The 22,825-nt window shown below is 44.5% G+C and overlaps 1 protein-coding gene across 1 annotated transcript in view; it reads left to right on the forward strand.

The window, feature by feature from the left end:
* Positions 1 to 13,466, forward strand: part of CREG2 (cellular repressor of E1A stimulated genes 2) — a 39,009-nt gene extending 25,543 nt beyond the window's left edge. Inside the window, exons 3-4 of the mRNA XM_079941036.1 lie at positions 8,136 to 8,249; positions 11,151 to 13,466. Coding sequence (XP_079797162.1) covers positions 8,136 to 8,249; positions 11,151 to 11,298 — 262 coding nt within the window. The 3' untranslated portion in view covers positions 11,299 to 13,466. The remainder of the gene's footprint in view (positions 1 to 8,135; positions 8,250 to 11,150) is intronic.
* The last annotated feature ends 9,359 nt before the right edge of the window (positions 13,467 to 22,825 follow it).

The following is a 22,825-nucleotide window of genomic DNA, read 5'->3' on the forward strand; positions in this document are numbered from 1 at the left end:
GACTGTGCCCATGCTAAACAGGAAACAAGAAGAATACAGACGGACTCAGGAGGTTCAAGGAGATGGAGTGGGACTTCCTTTGTGCCAGGGCTTCTCACATCCCCAGGCTGCGGATGGGCCCCTAAAGGCCCTGGGCTAGTCCAGGGAGAGCAAGGCCACACAGGGTTCCAGACTTTGCACCAGCAAGAGCTCTTTCATTACCTTACTCTATAACCCATGTAATATGAAACACTTTTGTCTGAAGAACAGATGACATTTTAAAATAATTTATTTCACCATCTTTATTTTTTTATTTTTTAATAAATTTATTTATGTATTTATTTATTTTTGGCTGCGTTGGGTCTTCGTTGCCGCGCGCGGGCTTTCTCTAGTTGCAGCAAGCAGGGGCTACTCTTCATTGCGGTGCACAGGCTTCTCATTGCAGTGGTTTCTCTTGTTGTGGAGCACGGGCTCTAGGCACGCAGCCTCAGTAGTTATGGCGCGCAGGCTCAGTAGTTGTGGTTCGCGAGCTCTAGAGTGCAGGCTCAGCAGTTGTAGCTCGCGGGTTCTAGAGTGCAAGCTCAGTAGGTGTGGCACATGGGCTTAGTTGCTCCGTGGCATGTGGGATCTTCCCGGACCAGGGCTCAAACCCGTGTCCCCTGCATTGGCAGGCGGATTCTTAACCACTGAGCCACCAGGGAAGTCCCTCAGCATCTTTATACTCAAAGATACACATATGCAAATCAGAGCTTCTGATCAGCATGTTATAATTATTTTTCCCTTGCTGTTTCCAAAGTGATTCAATTCCAACCAAAAACAGAGAAACTGAATATTTTTACATGGGTCAAAGACTGTGAAGACTCTAAGGTTTTACCCTATTTGCAAGCAAGCTCACCTGGTTCATTCTAAGTAACGAGTCAGCCTGCCGTGGTTCACGGATGGGGGCAGAAGACACAAGCCTCCTGGGTCAGAGGCAAAGGACTTTGTTACCCCAGCAATGGCAGCAGCCAGTGTGTTAGCAGTTTATAGTGGGATTTCCCCCGGGCCCTAGTTCCCCCGGGGGGATGTGAAGAGGGCCAGGGGTCATCTGCACACACGGTGGGGTGCATTACAGGAGAGGAACCCTGCGCCTAGAGAACCAGAATCTGTACAGTGGAGGCAAGCCTGCCGCCCCCAGAGGGAGCCCATTCTGCACCCCTCTGGACAGGCCACCACCCCGTGGGGAGATGCTCTGTCTTCCAAAGCTGTTGGCTCTGTAAACATCTTTGTGAAAAGATAGCTCAGAGCCAAGGGAGCTAGTCCTATGCTTACAAGACGTTCAGAAACACGAGAGACCATGGAAAACTGCTTCCTAATACATGGTGGATACAGTCTTATCTCAAGGAAATATATAAATGTGCAAATATTTTAAAAATACAGGCCAGGGACTTCCCTGGTGGTGCAGTGGTTAAGTATCCGCCTGCCAATGCAAGGGACACGGGTTCGAGCCCTGGTCTGGGAAGATCCCACATGCCACAGAGCAACTAAGCCCACGAGCCACAACTACTGAAGCCCACGCACCTAGAGCCCGTGCTCCACAACAAAAGAAGCCACCACAATGAGAAGCCCGCGCACTGCAACGAAGAGTAGCCCCCGCTCGCCGCAACTAGAGAAAGCTTACGCGCAGCAACGAAGACCCAATGCAGCCACAAATAAATAAGTAAGTAAGTAAGTAATTTTAAAAAAATACAGGCCAGGACTTCCCTGGCAGTCCAGCGGTTAAGACTCCAGGCTTCCAATGCAGTGGGTGCAGGTTCGATCCTGGTCAGGGAACTAAGATCCCACCTGCAGCTTGGCAAAAAAAAACAAAAAAAACAGGCCGTCTTTGCTCCTCGTGGATTGTTACTAATACCATCCAACGTTAGCTGGACATGCCTCAAGCATATGATCCAGGCCAAGAACAGAGACAGAGTTCCTGAAACTCGAAGCCCTTCTATAGCGAGGAACCTCTCAGTTGCAAGAAGTAGAAAAGTAAGCTCAGATGTGCTTGGAGAATTAAGGAAGCTGATTAGTTGACATATTTGAAAAGTCCAGAGGTAGGCTTTTCTTAGGAACTCTGCAAGGTCAGCCCAAATGAGATTTTCCCATCCCTCCTCACTGCCTTCTCCAGTGTCTGCTGCATTTTAAGGGCCGCACCCTCCCACCCCTGCCCGTCCCCCACCTGTGATCCCCTGTGGCTGCCAGCCACTTCCGGATACACGTGCTCCGTTTGTGTCCAGCAACAGCGAGCATCTCTCCAGTTAGACTCCAAAGGAGAGGGAGGGGTTGCCATTCCAGAAGTCCCCAGCAAGTAGCTCCTCGAGCTTTAATGAGCAGACTTGCTCTTGTGCCCATCCCTGAGTCCGTCACTATGGCCAGAGGATGGAACTGGCTGGTTGGCTTGGGCAATCCCAGCTCTCAGGATCTAGGGACGGAACAGGGTTCCCTGAAGCCGTGTGAGGGAGAAGTGGATGCCTAAACAGTATTCCACGTGCATTGCCAAGAGGAGGGGGAATGTTTTTTGTTTTTTACTTTAAGTATAGTTGATTTACAATATTATGTTAGTTTCAGGTGTACAGCAAAGTGATTCAGTTATACGTATATATGTATATATCTATATTCTTTTTTTTCAATTCTTTTTCGTTATAGCTTATTACAAGATATTGGGGAATGTCTTCTACAGCAGCTGTTCATCAAAGCACGCTCTCAGAAATCAAAAGCCGTGGATCAGGGTCCTGGGGTACACAGCATCCTCCTACCTGGTTGCTGTGCACTGGCTGGCCATTTGGGAGCAGCAGGTGCGGTAACCTCAGGTGTGTTGCACTCACATCGCTCAGGATAGGATTGGAGTCCAACTCCCCTCCGATGGGGTATTAGTTTTTTTGTTTGTTTTTTGTTTTAGGGGGGGTTTAACTTATTTATTTATATTTATTTTTGGCTGCGTTGTGTCTTCGTTGCTGCATACAGGCTTTCTCTAGTTGCGGCGAGCAGGGGCTACTCTTCGTTGTGGTGCACAGGCTGCACGTTGCGGTGGCTTCTCTTGTTGCGGAGCACGGACTCCAGCATGCGGGCTTCAGTAGTTGCGGCACGCGGGCTCAGTAGTTGTGGCGCATGGGCCTAGTCGCTCCGTGGCATGTGGGATCTTCCCGGACCAGGGCTCGAACCCTCATCCCCTGCATTGGCAGGTGGATTCTTAACCACTGTGCCACCAGGGAAGCCCCGGTGTATTAGTTTTCTAATGCTGCTGTACCAAACCACCACAACTTAGTGGCCCAGAACAACACAAATGTATTATGTCATAGTTTCGGAGGGCAGAAGTCCAAACAGGTCTTCCTGGGCCAAAACCAAGGTGTCCTTTGTGGAGGCTCTAGGGGAAAATCCATTCTCTTGCCTTTTCTTGCTTCTAGAGGCTGCCTGCACTCCTGGGCTCTAGCCCCCTCCCCTATGCGAAGCCAGCTATGGCCAGGAGAGTCTTTTTCCCATCATATCACCCCAACACTCTCTTTTGCCTCCCTCTTCCACTTTTAAGGACCTTTATGATCGCATTGAGACCAGGTGCGTAATCCAGGCCAGCTGACTGGCAACCTTAATTCCCCTTGGCCGTGAAAGGTAACACAGTCACAAGTTCCAGAGGTTAGTACGTGGACATCTTTGAGGGGCTGTTATCCTCCAAAAGGATAAAGCTTTCTGTTTACCTGTTTAAATACATCATCTTCTTTCTAGTCTTTGTAATCTCCACCCCTGGAGAAGCAAACTGCTCCCTTCTTAAATGTAATGTGTTCTTCTATCGTGACTTACTTATGAATCCTAATTTCATTGCTTTCATGATGGAGCAATTTTGTGAAAAAAATTGGCTTTAATAGCAAACAAATTGGGTACAACTGACGACAGTCTCCTCTGGTTATCTGTATGTTCAGTTCCCGTTTACTATTTTTATTTATTTTCTCCAATCCATCTCAGGTTTTTTACAAAATTCAGTGTTGATTCAGTGTTTACAGTTGTGTAGCGCGCCTCCCGTCATTCTTTCGTCTTTGAAAACTCCACAATTCAGCAACTACATTTTTGCAGTGTCAAAACCTCAGCCGCCTGTAACAGTTTCAAATGGTACACGGTGTTCTGACATGGAGCATTTCACCTGAGTATGTGGGCGTGTCTTCTCTTTCCCTTATTGTGACTCAACGGAGCGTATAATAAAGAAAAACTTGTAGGCAGGTGGAAACAAGTGTCTTAAGTATAAGCAACACATATGTTTTGCTTAACAAATGTACCTTTCTTTAACGTTATAATGGACGGGAATGAGCTCTGATGAGTCATGCCTCCTGGAAGCAGCCGTTTTGTGATACACACCATCTGTGAAAAGAGCATGTGCAGAGTCTGCTTGGTCAACTGTGTGGGAGTCCCAAGACCACCCTCAGGCTCAGTGATTCGCTGGAAGGACTCACAGGACTCAAGAGCTCCTGGTCTATTCCAGTGAGAGGATACGGATCCAAGTCATCAAGGGCAAAATGCACACGGGGCGCCGTCCAGGAAAATCCAGGCCCAAGCTTCTAGGAGCCCCTTCCCACTGGAATCATACAGGGACACACTGAATTCCCCCAGAAATGATGTGTGACCACAGGTGCAAGGTATTGCCAACCAGAGAAGCTCACCTGAGCCTTGGTATCCAGGGTTTTTGCTGGAATCCAATCACATGGCAATTAGAGCATCTGCATGATTGATCTTAGCTACGCAGACTCAGGGCCCAAGAGGTTAAGCGGACCCAGCGTGGCCCAGGGTCTCAGACGCAAAATCACTCTGGTGAAGCAGGATATTTCAAGGGCTTGGTGGTATCTTCTGGGAGCCAGCCAAGGGCCAGTCCTCCTGAAGACAGGCCTTTCTTTGGAATGTGCAGGGTTTGGACAGCCCCGGTCTGCTGCGTTGCCCCTTGACTGCCCACCAGGAGATAGTGTTACGTGACCATTATTTTTTTTGTCTTTTTTCAGCTTTATTGGGGTATAATTGGCAAATAAAATTATAAGATATTTAAAGCACACACCATGATAATTTGATATACGTATACATGATGAAAAGATTCCCACCATCTAGTTAATTGACGCATCCATCTCCTTGCCCGTTGCCTCTTGTGTGAGAACATTTAAGTTCTCTCCTCTTCGAAAATTTCAACTATACAATATAGCGTTATTAACAAGAGTCACCATGTTACGCAGTAGATTCTCAGACTTTTTCATCTTATAGCTGCAAGTTTGTACCTTTTTACCAAACTCTCCCTATCTGCCCCCCAGCCCCTGCTGGAAACCAGTTTTCTGCATTACATATGTAATATTCAAAGAATATAGAAATATATAAAATAAAAAGGGGCTTCTCCCCCTATACACCTCGAGCCCCTCAAATCCCCTTCTTGAAATAACCAAAGTTATATCTTGGAATATATCCTTCCAAGAACCTTTTCTAAGCATATATAAACATTATATATATATATACATACATACACACACACACACACACATAGTTTTAGGATTTCTTTTTTTAATGGGGTCCTACTGCATGTCTTCAGCTAACTTTTTACTTATATCTTTCTTATGGCCACCTATAGCTCTATCTCGTTCTTTTTAAAGGTTGTATTTCATGCTGTCGATAAAACAATTTATTTATGTTCTCCCACTGCTGAGCATTTTGGTTACTTCCCATTTTTTGTTGTTTTCTTTTTTTTTAATTTTTATTTATTTTATTTATTTATTTTTGGCTGCGTTGGGTCTTTGTCGCTGCACACGGGCTTTCTCTAGTTGCGGCGAGCAGGGGCTACTCTTCGTTGCGGTGCGCGGGTGGCTTCTCTTGTTGTGAATAATGGGCTCTAGGCGTGCAGGCTTCGGTAGTTGTGGAACATAGGCTCAGTAGTTGCGGCTTGCGGGCTGCAGAGCGCAGCCTCAGTAGTTGTGGCGCACGGGCTTAGTTGCTCCGCGGCATGTGGGATCTTCCTGGACCAGGGCTCGAAACCGTGTCCCCTGCATTGGCAGGCAGATTCTTAACCGCTGCGCCACCAGGGAAGCCTGGTTACTTCCCATTTTTGCCATCACAAATGATGCTGTAACAGATATCTCTGCACACACTCTTTTTCTGTCATGTGATACTTTTTTTTTTACCCCTAAGGTGAACTTTTTTCTTCCCCCTAAGCTGAGCTTTTGAGAAAGCATTCACCAAAAATTAAAATGTAATTAAACATGATATCTAAGAGTCCACAATCAGATAATAAGAGAGAGAATCCATAAACATTGAGCACGCATAGGATCCAGGAGGTGAAGGAGATGGTCAGTCTGGGATACGCCCAGATACAAGTGCGAGGCTCCCAGGCGGCTGCCTTCCTGCTTGAGGCCAGAGGACCTGGGCTCCGACAGGTGCTGCAAGCCCCGCGGCCCAGGACAAGTCACTTAGCCTACCTGAGCCGCATTCCCCTCATCTCTAAAACAAGGTCAGTAATCACACCTACCTCCTGGGGTCGTCATGAAGATGAAACAGAACGAGGCAATGTACAGACACACGCAAAACAAGGCAGTGTACAGACACATCTTGTTGCCCCATCCTGGAACCACCTTCCCAAGCACATATGGAGAGATTGTGAAATGCTAAGGCACCAGCTGTCACCTGGGGGAGGTTTCTCTCCTGACTGAAGATGAAGCCACGATCTGAAACATGAAGATTCAGATTCTCCCATTTATGCTTCTTCCAGAAATAGGCAGCCGCGCGTGATGAGAGGTGGGTGGGAGCTCTACGTTGCCCTCCCACACTTTCAGTGCCAGGTGACTCTTACAAGGAAAGCGAGCGTTTATAGAAGAATCCTGCCACCATGGAAACGCTTGGCACACGATGTTATTTCTAACATCCCTTACGTTCGGTAAGGGACCTCTGTGTCTGACGACGGGGATGCCTGAAAGCCTTTACCGTGGCCACTGCTGGATCCAGGCAGATGCACTGCGTTGCTCCACGGGTGCCATTCACAGTATCTCGAGGGAGTGGCACTCCCTAGAGTCATGCAGAGCAGCAACCTGACTCTGCACAGTGGCTCCCTATGGGGGCGTTGCAGAGCCTTGCCCTGGCCTGTGCACTCTCAACTAGGGTGCTTCCGGGGTTGTCTGCCACCCGCGAGGATGCACACTGACGTCCAGCCTACACAGACACACCTGCCACACTGCCTGTACCAAAGTAGCTTAATCTTTTCATAGTTTATTGAAGTATAGTTGATTTACAATATTGTGTTAATTTCTGCTGTACAGTAAAGTGGTTCAGGTACACATATGTATACATTCTTGTTCATATTCTTTTTCATTATGGTTTACCACAGGATACTGAATACTGTTCCCTGTGCTCTACAGTAGGACCTGTTGTTTATCCAGCCTATATATACTAGTTTGCCTCTGCTAATCCCACACTCCCAATCCATCCTCCCCCACCCGCCCTCCCCCTTGGCAACCACAAGTCTGTTCTCTGTGTCTCTGAGTCTGTTTCTGTTTCGTAGATAAGTTCATTTGTGTCATATTTTAGATTCCTCATATAAGGGATATCACATGGTATTTGTCTTTCTCTTTCTGACTTACTTCACTTAGTATGATAATCTCTAGATCCATCCATGTTGCTGCAAATGGCGTTATTTCATTCTTTTTTGTGGCTGAGTAATATTCCATTGCATATCTGTACCACATCTTCTTTATCCATTCATCTGTCGATGGACATTTAGATTGTTTCCATGTCCCGGCTATTGTGAATAGTACTGCTATGAATATAGGGGTTCACGTCTCTTTATGAATTAGAGTTTTGTCTGGATATATGCCCAGGAGTGGGATTGCAGGATCATATATGCTAAAGTATTTTCAGGTAATTCCAGAAAATGTAAAAACCTGAACAATATAACCAGCAATGTGATTGCTATTTTCTTTTCTTTTCTTTTTTTTTTTTTGTCATGGTGCGCAACCTGTGGGATCTCAGTTCCCCGACCAGGGATCAAACCTGGGCCCTCGGCAGTGAAAGCGCGGAGTCCTAACCACTGGCTCTCCAGGGAACTCCCTCTATTTTTAATAAAATCCTTAGTATGTCCAGCTGTCCTTCTATCATCATTTTAATATCTGAAAAATGTCCTTCAAATGCAGAAAAAATATCGTCGACCCAGAAGATCCCCGCTGTGCCCGGTTAACGCTCACTGGCCAGATGGTCGCAGTGTCTCCGGAAGAAGTGGAATTTGCCAAGCAAGCCATGTTTTCAAGGTTGGTATCTGCTTTAAGATTGGTTTGCCCAGAAACATACAGTGTAAGAAGCAGAGGTCGGGGCTATGCCATTTGATGCCTCTGAGGTGATGACAGTAATGGTCTGAGCTGTCCTTTGGTGGCAACGCTGCCGTCTGACGCTGAAAGTCTTGGTCGCCTGAGGGGGCAGCAGAGGCCACGCATGTGACCTTGCAGTGGGCTGTCCGTGCCTTTGGAGAGCGCCCCATGCTGGGGTTGCAGGCACTGTTCCCTGCCTACTTCCAGCCTTTCACAACGGCCCTGCCTTGGAATGGAGAAAAAGGGGGCTTTGTAGTCCGGTCAATACAGCAGACATTTGCAAATGTCCACTCTAAGCAGAGTTCGGCACCAGAAGTGACAGCAGTGTTCCTTCGTGTGGGCCCCTCACCCCTTTTATAGCCGAACCACTTAGGATGCAGCTTTCGAACTGCCCCCCACCACCTGCTTCCCAAATTGGATGCCCTGGAGGTTACACTTCAATGAAAATTTTAAAACGACATCCCGGGAAATCGGCATGCATGCTGCTAGGGTCAAAATGAGTGACACAGGAGCCCCGGGAAGCGGGGGAGGAGATCAGCGTTTGCAAAAAGTGAGAAGGGTGGTCCTGCAGGGGTGCTGGAGTCTGTCTCCGTGGGTGAGGAGAGGGTCTGTGCAGGGGGAGGCCTGAGGTGGAAGGTCAGAGCTGGAGTGAGGAGGGGCGGGTATCCACATGGGGTGTGGGCTGGCAGATTGGTACTTGTCTAAGTTAGTGGGAGAATAACATGAAAGCAGGTGGTAAATTAGACAAGCCATCCGCATCCCTATGGAGATGGGATGATTGTACGTACAGGGGAATCATGAAATAAGTAAACATACAGCAAGTCCCCGACATACGAACGAGTTCCCTTCCACGAGTGCGATCCTAAGTCCAATTTGTTTGTTAAGTCCGACACGGTTAGCCCAGGTACCCAACTAATACAATTGGCTCCACAGTACTGTACTGTGATAGGTTTATAATACTTTTCACACAAATAATACATAAAAAAACAGACACACAAAAGAATAAAGAAAACATTTTTACACTTACAGTACAGTGCCTTGAAAAGTACAGCAGTCCAGTACAGCAGCTGGCATCCAGGCGCTGGCATCGAGGGAACAGGCAAGAAGGGTTACTGACTGGAGGAGGGAGAGGAGGTGGGAGGTGGCAGAGCTGAAGGATCGCCAGCAACAGGAGACGGAGGGCAAGTGCCATTTCACTCACGCCCGACGCTGACGGCACACGTTCTGGTTCCCTGCTGGATTCAATTGTTCACATCTTTGAAAGTTCATAACTTGAAGGTTCGTATGTAGGGGACTTAGTGTAGTAATAAGTAAACACAGAGAGAGGAAGCCTGGTTTCTCACCGCCATGGAAGAAAGTTAGCAACATGCACAGGAGGACACTAGATCAGCCTGGAATTGGATCCATCCACACGGACTTGTGGTTTTCAATATACAGACAGAGAGATAAATGGAGATGCGTGTGTCTGTGTGCCTGTGCGCATCTCAGCTGTCACTCTTTAGTTCTAATTTCTCCTCTTCCACGTTATGACGGGCAGTGAGATGAAGTCAAAGCCGCAGGAGACATTTGCATTCATTAAGTTCGTTTCCTATTTTCCACATTACCGCAGGTAACAGTGTTGCCAGAATTTCCACTACTGGATAATGTGGGTCCCTTTACCACACGCATCCAACCACCTTGTCTTTACCTTCTTTAAACGCTCATGGTCAGTCTCCTAAGGTCCTTCCAGCATCCTACTGCCTGGACCCCAAGCCAGGGCCTCACGGACTAAACTTTGCTGTACCTACGTTCCCCTTGCAGCGGCCAAAATTTGTTCCGTTATAAATACAAAACTAGTTGGCTTAAAATAACAACAATCATGTTATCATCTCAGCTGCATGAGTGTTTGGAGCGTTGGGGCCTCAGATCAGCAACTTACTTTCAAATGGTTTAGGAAAAAAAAAAAATAGTTCTTTATACCGTACTTTCAACCTCTCTGTCAATTTGCAATGATTCCAAAAACAAAAAAAATTTTTTTTTAAAAAGGCATCAACCTATCACTGCACTGGCATTGTTGCAAATGTTTTTCCCAGTTTACACTTGGTCTTTGAATTTTGTTTATAACATTTTTAGATATAAATAAAACTTCTATTTTTATGAAGTTTTCAAAAAGTGAGCGCCAGACCCTGCCCTCAAGGAGGATGCGTGTTTTTAGGCCTACGCCTGAGGTAGGAGGAAGTCAGAAACAGAGGGCGGAATGTGAGGGCTGTTCCCTGTCTACGCTGGCTGGTTCTCAGGTTGATGCGACCGTTGTAGGCCTCTACAGGAATGGAAAGCTTCCCGTGAACACGTTTGTTTCCCGGACTTAAAATTCAGCATTTCACGTAGAGATGCTTAGAGCCTTTCATGATGCTCCCTGGTAACGATGGCCCCCGTCCCCTGGGCACGTCCTCTATGCAAGTGCTGTATGTGTCTCATCATTTGCTGCCCACACAGCCCTGTGAACTGACCACCATCCCTCTCGCCCCATGTGACTGGGAAGGAGACCGGGCAGGCTTAAGAGAGCAAACGGCCCATGAGGCATCCCAGCAGCTGAACTGGAGTTTGAACAAAGTTGCCTGGCTCGAGACTTGAGCTGTCTGCCCCTCTGTGGTGACAACAGTTTCCTGCCCTCCTAAGGCTGCCCCAGACCTTGACCCTGGCTCCCTGGCTTCTGCCTCTAGCTGGTTTGAGCAGGTCTCAGCCTAAACACAGCCTGGCGTCTGGAGGGCCCTATGACCTGACCAAGGATACATCTGGCACTGTGCTCGGGAGAGCCCACCCTCTGAGGAGAACGGCTTTAATGTGACGTCTTTATTTCTGCAGACACCCAGTTATGAGGAAGTGGCCTCGTCAGTATGAATGGTTCTTTATGAAGATGAAGATAGAACATATCTGGCTTCAGAAATGGTATGGAGGAGTAGCTGACATTTCCAGGGAGGAATATTTCAAAGCAGCTCCAAGAAAGGCCTGATGGAGTGAGAAGAAGGTCCTTGATGTTTGCGTAAAATGAAAACCTTTTGAGCGATGCTGCCAGACAGCAGTTGACTGCTGTCTCTTTGTGAAAGGGTTCGTTGCAGCCCTGTCAGTCTTACAGCAGAGTGAGAGTGGGTCACCAGGGACCCCTGTGCTAGCTGGAGATTGGAGTGGCCTTTTGCAAATGGCCAGATCACACGGGGACTTCACATAGAGAGTCTGTTTACATGTGTTCAGTCCAGACTCACCTATGTGGGATCACTGTTGGTTGTCAAAGTGACATGTTGAGACAGTTGCTGTTCCATTCTTTAAGATAAAAAACAACAACAACAACAAAAAACCCTATGCCTGTATGTACAATGTGATTGCTTTGTATCGTGAGAGTATGTTCGTTGCTTGTTGTACCCAAAGCAGTGTCCTGGTTCTGAGCTCATTGCAACCACAGAAGAACTAAATACGCATCACACAGCTGCCGTCTTGTGTTTAGGGTGAGGGTGCAGGACTCTTTGTCTGTGGGTTACCGTCCTGCTGCAGAATGGCAAATGCATTATTGAGCCCCATTTGCTAGAATGTACTGGTCACTCGTGAAGCTTTTTTCCCACTGCAACATGACAAACCATGTGGGAACCCCCCGAGTTTGGTGCACAGCCCTATTCTAGGTGATCGGGCCATGGTGGTACATTAAGGGAGGGGCAGCTTCGGCAACAGGCTCCCCAGATCCCCTCTGCTAGTGCTGGGATAGAGGGTCCCCTTCTCTTAGGCATGGGGAGTGGTACTCAGTCTGTGGTAGAGAGAGAGGAGGGGGACAGGGAGAGGCTGGAAAGGAAGCAAAGGCAACGTATAAGAAAAGGAAGGAAAGAAGTAAGTAACTGGAGGTACGCTCCCTACGCAGCCATGGGCCAGGCCCTTGACGGGGTCATCTCACTGAAGCCTTACAGCCAATGAGATGAATCATCACGGCCACTTACAGACAAGAACACTGAGGCTCAGAGAGGCTAAGTCAACATCCCAGGGTCTGATTCCACCACTCACTGCACGCAATGGAGAGAGTGGTACCTAGACAATTTCCGATTCTAAGAACAAGACAAAAGAGTTACTGGTAGTCATTGAATCAGTAAAATCAGTAAAGCGATGACTAACCTGCCTGTAGATTGGCCACTGTTTTCTACCAAAAAAGAAAACAAGTCTCTGAAATTTGATTCTTATTACAGATTTTAAATTTTCTACAAATTGTATGCAGGAGCACCTGCGTTGTACCTGTGTGTATACCTAAGGCCTACAAGGACCTATGTGTATACTTCCAAGACCTCTTGTATTGAAATTTATAAAGGGTCTAGCACTACCCAGTTTTCTGCCTTTTTATATGGCTCTAAACCCTCTTTGGTCAGTTAGGTATATTGTATAAATATAAAACTACAATACACAAAATATAGGAAATATACATTAAAAAAATAAATAATAGTGTTATTAATGGTTACACTTTTGTTTAAAAAATTAAGACACGAAGAGAGTTTGAGCTGTCCAAATATTTTTAAGTGCCTGTTACTAAAAGCATAGTAAGAGGCACAGAATTCTTTATTTATCAAAAGTCAAATCACGAAAGTGTTCCTTAACAATAGCAATTTCTAATATATAAGAATAAGGTAACTTTGAGGGTATTTCATATTTTCAGAGTTTAAAATTGTTGCTACCCCCATTTAGAGGTAAGAGGGGAAAACTGGAAGAAGAAACCACATACTCCGTAAGCCAACCTCAAATTGTAATTCTCTGGAACGTCTCTGTGTCCAAGTCCCGTCTGAAAGATAATTTTCCTAACGCTAGTTTTGCTTTTACAAGCAGGTTTCACTTAGCTTGTTAAAGCTCACTCAGCTGCCTCGAGGAGATTTGCAGCTTAACCACTGATGACGGTTATCAGTTATTTATCCAAATTACAGGGAATGGAATCTGAACAGGTTGGATGATAAGAAGAGTGCTGAAAAGGCATCTGCTTGAAAGGGAACCCTCTTGCACTGTTGGTGGGAATGTAAATTGATACAGCCACTATGGAGAACAGTATGGAGGTTCCTTAAAAAACTAAAAATAGAATTACCATATGACCCAGCAATCCCACTACTGGGCATATACCCAGAGAAAACCATAGTTCAAAAAGACACGTGCACCCCAATGTTCAATGCAGCACTATTTACAATAGCCAGGTCATGGAAGAAACCTAAATGCCCATCGACAGACGAATGGATAAAGAAGATGTGGTACATATATACAATGGAATATTACTCAGCCATAAAAAGAAACGAAATTGGTTCATTTGTAGAGACGTAGATGGATCTAGAGACTGTCATACAGAGTGAAGCAAGTCAGAAAGAGAAAAACAAATGTCATATATTAGCGCATATGTGTGGAACCTAGAAAAATGATATAGATGAACCGGTTTGCAGGGCAGAAATAGAGACACAGATGTAGAGAACAAACGTATGGACACCGAGGGAGGAAAGTGGGGGGGGGGGTGTGATGAATTGGGAGATTGGGATTGACATATATACACTAATAATGTATAAAATAGATAACTAATTTAAAAGAATCTAATTTAAAATAGATATCTATAAAATAGATAACTAATAAGAACCTGCTGTATAAAAAATAAATTAAATAAAATTCTAAAATTCAAACAAAAAAAGCAAAAAAAAAAAAGAAAAGGCATCTGTTTGAGAATAATGGACCCCATTCAGGCCAGTAAGTTTTAGCAAATCTCTAGAAATTTACATTGATTAAAATTTTAAAGGCTGTATTGGAAGTTCTGGACATGGCAATAAGGCAATAAAAAGAAATAAAATGCATATGATTGAAAAGTAATAAAAGTATCCCTATTTACAGATGATGTAACTGTCTACATAGAAAATTCCAAAAAATCTATTTAAAAAAAAAAAGTAAAACAACTGATTTCGGCAAGGTCTTAGGATATAAGATCACAAAAAATTTAATCATATTTCTATATATTAACAATAAAGTGGAAACCAAAATTTTAAACACAATACCATTTACAATCACTCCAAAAGGAAAAAAAAATACTTAGGTGTAAGTTTAACAAAAATGTGTATAGGATCTATATGCTGAAAATTAAAAGATGCCAATGAAAGAAATCAAAGACCTAAATAAATGAGGAGACATACCATGTTCATGGATTAGAGGACACAAAATAGTAAAAATGTCAATTCTCCCCAGATTCATCTATATGTTTAATGCAGTTTCTATCAAAATCCCAACAAGGTTTTTGTAGACATATTCAAGCTTATTCTAAAAGTTCTAAGGCACAGGACTTGGAATAGCTAAAACTATCTTGTAAAAGAAGAATAAGTAGGAGAAACCACGCTACTCAGTATAAAGACTTATTATGTAGCTACACTAATCAAGACAGTGTGGTACTGGTGGAGGCATAGACACAAAAGATCAATGGACCAGAACAGAGAATCTAGAAATAGACCCATACAAATATGCTCAACTGATTTTTTTTTAAGTACAAAAGTAACTCACTGGAGGGAGGATAGTCTTTTCAATAAACGTGCTGAGCAATCAGATATCCATGGGCAAATAAAAAGAACCTCAGGCTAAATCCCATACCTTACATAAACATTAACTCAAAATAGATCATAACGCTAAACATAAAATGTAAATCATAACACTTTTTTTAAAAAATAGAAAATCTTTGGGACCTAGGGCTAAACTAAGCAAAGACTTCTTAGACTTGACACCAAAAACCTAAAGTCCATAAAAGGAAAGTCTGATAAATTGGACTTCATCAAAATTTTAAACTCTTATTCCTCAAAAGACCATGTTAAGAGGATGAAAAGACAGGCTACGCTGGGAGGAAATACCTGCCAACAGCATATCCAACAAAGGACTACCATCTAGAATAGATGGAGACTTCTTACAACTCAACAGTTTTTTAAAAAATCCAATTAGACAATGGAGAACATGAACAAATGTTTCTCTGAAGAGGGTATGGCAGATTAGCATGTGAAAAGATACTCAACGTCATCAGTCATTAGGGAACTGCAAATTAAAACCCCAGTAGATGCCACGAGGCACCTACCAAAGTCGCTGAAACACAGTAACAACACCAAACGTTGGCAAGAATGCAGAGCAACGGGATCAGCCTATAGCTGGTGGGAAAGTAAAACGGAACAGCCACTCTGGAGAACCAACTGACAGTTTCTTATGAAACTAAACAAGCAACTGGCATAAGACTCAGCAGTTGCAGTCCTGGGCATGCATCCCAGGGAGATGAAAACGTATGTTCACACAAAAACTTGCACATAAATGTTCATAGCAGCTTTATTCATAATATTCCAGATCTGTAAACAACCAGATGTCCTTTCTTTTTTAAATTAATTTTTATTGGAGTATCGTTGCTTTACAGTGTTGTAGAGGTCCTTTAGCGGGTGACTGGTGAAAGAAATTGTGATACGTCTATACCATGGAATACTACTCAGCAATAAAAATAATTTCCAATACAAGCAACAACTTGGATGAGTCCTCAGAGAATTACGCTGAGTGAAAAAACCCATCCCCAAAGGTGATGTCCTGTATAATTCCATTTATATAACATTTTGAAATGCAAAATTCTAGAAATGGAGAACAGATTAAGGGTCGCCAGGGAGGAGGGTGGAGAAGGAGAGAGGTGGGTGTGCCTGTAAAAGGGATCCTTTATTGTGATGGAAATGTTCCCTAGCTTGTCTGTATCAATGTCAAAATCCTAGTAATGATATTGTATCATTTTGCAAGATGTTACCATTGGGGGAAAATGGGTAAAAGGCACACAGAATCTACAATTATCAGCAATTCTCTCAGAATCTATTATACAATTATCTCAGAGTAAAAAGTTTAACACAAACAAAATTTAAGGCTTAGCTTAGATAAGGCATTTATGCCCTCTCGTTGGTCCCTAATGAAATGAAGAACTGAGCTACGTACCAAAACCTAGCAGAATGGACATTTGTTTTCTTTAACCATTAATATATGCGTTTTTGGAAGAGAGAAGAAATTTATTTGAAAGTTTTCAAAATGTATTCAATTTAATACTGAATACAAATTAACAAAAATTCAACAAACCTGTATAGATTTTATGTGGGACACTTAGAAGAGGAGGCTGTCTTTCAGTTTCTGGAATACATATGTTAAGCTACAGGTGTATATAGGTATCCAAGTCTGTGCACAGTGATTCTCCACTGATGTTCATAGCAAAGAACAGTATTTCCAGTAATCCTCCTCTAAATATTCTGGGAAAGAATTCTTCTTTTGTATCTATGACTAAGCCATATCCTAACCTCCACATTTTTATTTCCCATGATTGTACACATCCATAGTGTTGACACAGAGAGTGGAATTCTGATGTGACTTGTTTCAATATGCCTTGTATATACTGACTCGTTATAAAAGAGTGGTTTGGGGTTGAAATGTATTTCTACAGTTTTTCCAGAAAGTCTGTATTTCATATTTAATAATTTAACCATCAAATGCTGTTCTGAAAATAAACCTTCTCTGGGATCATTTATTGATGCTTGTTTGATTGCTTGTAACAAGTCAATTGTTATAAAATCTGAGTTGTAATGAAGCTGTGGTTTGCGCTGTGTAATGCATGTGCAGTGTAAAATCTATTTTCGAAACTAGATGTCTGTCTAACCAAAGACTATTTCACTCCTGCTGTGATTTCCATGCTTGATTAAATAAATTTATAATATTTCTACACCGTCCTTTCATGGAATATTACAAATTGACATTATTAGATTTCTAAGAAAATAAATGCTATTACAATAAATCAGCAGTTACATTTCCAATAGAAAGAAAAGAACTAGCTGGGTGACTTGTTGGTATGATTTTTTAAGGCTCTGAGTACAATGCACTTAATTTGCAGCCTGGAAAATGCTGAGGCAACCACACCTTGGTGCTCCCACTCTTGGAAGTATTTGCCATTTTTAGCATAGTTGTTATTCTTCGAATTCAGGTCTACAAAAAAGCTCCTTTTGCTAATAAGAAAACATGCCACAGGGTCACACTTAAGACTGTGGCAGAAGATGACGCATGCCCACAAGAGTGATCAATACTGCAGCTTCCGTAGACCGCCCCCAACACTTCGGCTTCTCAGAGATGGTCTTATGTTAGAGACAAGGCAGAGAGAGACCAAGCGGCCCAAATGACCCAGGACTGAGGGTCCCCGGGACACAGGACTTTCAGTGGTAAAGTCAGAAAATCCAGGGCCAATCAGATGGATTGGTCACCCTACCTTCACTCCACCTCACGCCCCAGGTCCTGAGCGGGTCACCTCCAGATCCGGCCCACCTTGGAAACTGTGCATTTGAATATTCAGGCACCTCCAACCTCACCTCCCTCCTTCCAGCCCTCTCTCCTGCTCCGGAGCCCTGAGCTGCTTCTCTGTCATCATCTGACTCCCTTGTTCAAGCAGGTGAGCGACAACATGGTGGGATTACAGTGGAGAGCAAAGCCCAGCCCTCAGGAAGCTTATGTTTTGTAAATAATAAGTAAACAAGCAGATTTTGAAGCCAGGTGACCTGGTCATGTCTGTGGGTTCTGCTCCATCACGTCAGCCAGTATCCTCAGAATCCCCACTGTTTTCTGTTGGAACCACAGGGCAAAGCCTGCCCTGGATAAATTCTGTGATCATCTCTGCAGCTGAATTGTAACAGAGAAAAGCCACCACCACAAGAATTGGTCTCACCTTACATCAGGCATCCTCATCCTTAACTGGGCCCTCCAGCTGCCCAGGGACCCCAGCATGGTTCTCCGTCCAGCTCTCTCCCACTCTCGTAAGCAGCTGTTTCCAGGACTGTCTACAGTCTTCAGGCCCTGGAGCCCACCCCTCGATCCCCTCACTCTCAGCTTAAAAAAAAAAAAAAAAAAAAACACTTCCTGGAGATCCATGAAGCCTCCAAATGAGCACCCCCTCAACCACAGAATTTTCTGTTCCTCTGTTCATCCTTCTCTCCTGACGCTCTCTGCTGCTGGATGATTTTTCTGGCTGCCCCGATGCAGGCGTGAGCATCCCATTTATGGGAGGTAGAAGCCAGTGCCACGGAAGAGGGTCAGATAAGGGAGAGTTTAAGGTGTTTTTAAAGAGTACCTGTGGGAATTCCCTGGTTGTCCAGTGGTTAGGACTTGGTGCTTCCATTGCCGAGGGCCTGGGTTCCATCCCTGGTGGGGGAACTAAAATCCTGCAAGCCACGCCAGGTGGCCAAAGAAAGAGAAAGAGGAGCTGATACGCCACATGGTGGGAACTAAGCTGGGGAAGGAAGTGAAGGAAGGAAGGAAGGGAGGGAGGAAAGGAGGGAGGGAAGAGATGGCAGGAGAAGCTGGACCATCAGGGGACCCAGTGGGGGTACTTGAGCCCACAAGCTGGAAGGCGGGTCACTGGGAACAGAGTGAGATGTGTGGACAGGTGCTCTCCCAAGCAGCAACATCGGTGATGGCAAAGGCCAGCCTGTGGTGGTGGGAGTGGAGGGCCAGGTGACCAGAAGATGGTGGCTGGGTGATGCCGTGGAGAGAGAAGGGTGAGCAGGAGATGGGGATGCCAGCCGGGGTGGAGGGGCACCAGGGAGTGTCCTGCCATCCTGGTTGTCAACTCGCGCTAAAGTTCACCGAAAGTCCAAAGTTGTGAGTTTTCAAAGAGCAGAGCTGTTTGGGTTTTCCTTGCTTTGCCGCAGGAGTAATGATTTTTAAAATGTGGCCTTTAAAACAGACTGGCATAGCAGGAGTCCACTGTTTCTCACCTTTGTGAATTTTGGAAACTAGTGAATCCTTTGAAGCTCAGTTTCCTCGTGTGTTAAATGGGGTCATTACAATACAGCGCCTGGCACAGCGTAAGGGTTAGAGATGGTGGCCTTATATGTCTCGTTATTTTCACGTGTATGTTGGTCATCTGCGCATGTGTCAGCCTCCTCAGCGAGGCTGTGAGCTACGTGAGGGGCTGATTTCACACACCGGCCGTTTGTGGCTCATGGCAAGTGCTGGACAAATGGATAAATGATCTGTGGGCTTTAGCCCAGAGCCCCTACCCTTCACTGACACATTTCCTTTTCTCCTCCTCCGGCTGTGACTCTCCTCCCTGGCCTGCTCGCCCCTCACTGAGGTCTTCCATCCTCCTGACCACTTCCAGATAAGCCACTGACCCTCCCAGAGCTTCTGACGAACTCCCTGTCCCAACAGCTTCGGCAAAGAACCGTGGCGCCCCCTGGTGGCTGTAGCTGGGACCTTCGCCTTGTTCAGACCAAATTCCTGCCGAGAAAGAACCCAGAATGTAGAATCCAGGCCAGGATGAAACTTTGTCCCCGGAGCCACCAGCTACGTCAGCAAAGTATCTGTGGTGGACGCACAGATACACACTCTGGTTTGAAAATACAATGTTTTCCTGCCCATGATGGCAGGACAAACGCAAATACTTCATGACATTTTGATAGTGATATTTTAACTAATTATTTTGTTATTTATTTATTTTTAGTTATTTCTAAATAATTATTTAATTACAGCAGTTACTGTAACTGAACTCGTCCTATAAGCTAGGTATTTTACATACTTTTTTTAAAATCTCATTTAGTTTTTACATCCGCCCTGCAAGGAAGAAAAGGCTTCAGTTTTCCACGTGGGAAGTCTGCTCAGCGAGCAGCTCTCGGACCAGCATTCCTGGGACCCAGGACCAGGTAGGAGGCCCAGTGGGTACTAAACCCAGGTCTGTCTGATTCCACCCTCCTCTCCCTCTTCTCAGTGCTTGGGGGTCTGGAGGAGAGCGCGGTCCGATCTGCGTAGTTTTTCTTCCCTGCCTTCCGTCCTTGGTCCCGGGTGAGTGGCCGTCCCTGGCATGGCCTCAGGCTCAGGCAGGCGCAGCTGCCAGCCCGTGCAAGGACTGTAAATCAGCGGAGAATTTACTAAGTGCCCTGTGTTGCTCTTCACAAGCTGTACCTTGTTTAGTCCTCGTGCCAGCCCTGGGAGGCGGAGAATTCTAACTGCCGACTGAGAAAACCTGACCAGTGTCCCCCAGCGCGTAATTGGGGGTGGAAGAAAATTAATAAACAGAACCCTCAGCTGAATAGAGTCAGGTGACCAGAAGGGGGCGCTCCCACGCTGTGCCAGGTAGCAGATTCTTCTCTCCTGGCAACAGTTGAGCCAAAGGAAAGCCATGGGCTCTTTGTTTACCCTAACCCTCCCAGCTTCCTCTCCCCTCTTTTAAAGAGTTCTCCTTCCCTTGCCACGCAGGCAGCTGCACTTGGCTCCCCGGGGTTGCAGACCCCAAACTGCAATTCTCTGCTGATCCCTAATAAACCCATTTTTTGGCTGGAGAAATAACTGACCTTTGTTTTAGGTCAGCCGTGGCACCCATGGGAGCCCAGACTTCCAAGTCCATGCTCTGAACCACCACCCAACAGGCTTACCCAGGCTTCTTTGTGTCTTTTTCAGTATCAAATTGTGATTCACATTTTTATTTTGATTCAATAATACAATACTTCCAAGAACAATAACTCAAGCGTGGGCTCTCAGCCTCCAGCCAGGCAGTAGAAGCTTCCACCATCCAGCCCCACACCTCACACACTTCCTCTTGGGTCTTTGGCTGCCCTTCCAGCCTCTTCATAGCTAAGTCCCTGCCTTAAACCCCTCTTTACTTGAAATATCCTAAGTGATTGAATGCTGACTGACATGCCTTGCAACATAAAAGAAATGTGCGTGGCATTGATCTCTTAGTTTCTCGTGGAAGGAAAAAGCCTTTGTTCTATCAAGCCTGTATCTCACATTTCCCAAATCACCATATAATATTTTAATAAAACCATGCTCTGGATCTGTCTTATATGAATGCCACGTTTTAGAGACAGTTTTGAAAGAATTGTGTAGTGGACCTAAAAAAAAGGTGTCTGGAAATAATAAAACAGGGATGTTTGTTTATTTGTTTTTTAACGTAGCAGTTGTTTTTATTGTACTCATGGTGTACGTGAGTACAACAAAAATAAAAATAAAAATTGTACTCACGGTGTACTTCTGCAAAGTAGATGATGATTTTTTTTAAATAAAGACTCAAATAATTCTCTCTCCAGACACTATATTGCAAAAGGAAAACTCTGCCCTGAATCTGGCTGGCACACTAGACACAGACAAAGCCAGCTGCAAGGTTAACTGGAAACAGTATTTCTCCCAACGTCATGCTACAGCTGTAAAAAACATCATAACAAACCCCTTTATGAGTAACTTCTGATTTTTTTTTCATTTCTATCACTTTATTGAAACATAATTGACATACAATCAACTACAGGTATTTAAAGTACTTGTCCAATTTGACAAGTTTTGACAATGTATATACAGTGAAACCATCATTATATCAATATAATGAACATGTCCATCACCTGCAAAGAGGTTTTCTCACGCCCCTTTGTAGTCCCTCCTTCCCACCCCCATCCTAAGATAATGACTGATGCTCATTTTGTCTCTATAAAATAGTTTGCATTTTCTAGAATTTTATGTAAGTGGAATCACCTAGTATGCATAATTTTTTACTGCTTCACTCAGCATAATTATTGTGAGATTCACTCACGCTGATGCATATAACAGGAGTTCATCTTTTTTACTGCTGAGTAGTATTTCATTATATGAATCTATCATAGTTTTTCTATCCATTTACCTGTTGATGGACACTGGGATTGTTATTTGGCGGCTATTACAGATAAAGTAGCTATGAATATTTATCTCTTTCGTTTAACTTTTTTTTCTTTAATGTGGCAACTATGAAATGTAAAATGTGCTCACGTTGTATTTTTTTTTAATACACAAAAAGGTTAATATTTATTTACTGATTTCTTAGTGAGAAATCGTGTTCTAGAATCAGCAACTGTCAGAAACTTCGACGTTTGAAATCTAATCCGTAACGTTACCCCAAAACTGGGTTCACCTCTTGGTAGGTGCTGAGCCAAAAGCTACAACCGAGCCAAAGATGGGGAGAAGGAAGCATTTATTACTTGCGACAAGTAAGGAGAACACCGGGGACCTCTCCCAAGCAGTGTCTCCCCTAACAGCAAAATTGGGGACGTTTTAAGCTAAGATACATGCATATTCATGAAGGGGCTGGAGCAGAGGAGAACTCAGCATAGAATTAGGGCAAAGGTCGACAGAGTCCAGGCTTTAGTTGACTGAAGTCAAGAGGGTCAGAAAAGGTCATTATCATCATCTCTTACATTCCAGTTGATCTGATGGCTTGGGGGCTCCAGCGTTTAAATTCTGCAAAACAGCTCAAGAAAGAGCTTCAGGCTAATCTTTACCATTGAAACAGAACTTGGAGTCTTTACAACTGAGTTATTATCTTTGCTATTGTTATTTCTCTTGCCTGATAAAAGTCGTTTGTTCTTTTATTCCCTTAAGATCATTATCACTGAGACCTGTTCAAGAGCAAGCATTGTGTCCAGGCTTAGAACACAAAATGGCTTCTCTTGTGTAAAAAGGCTACATCTGGTTCTTTTCCTCCAGGACCCCCCCCCCCTCCC

The sequence above is a fragment of the Stenella coeruleoalba genome (genome assembly GCF_951394435.1).
Source record: "Stenella coeruleoalba genome assembly, chromosome: 13".
Taxonomy (NCBI): domain Eukaryota; kingdom Metazoa; phylum Chordata; class Mammalia; order Artiodactyla; family Delphinidae; genus Stenella; species Stenella coeruleoalba.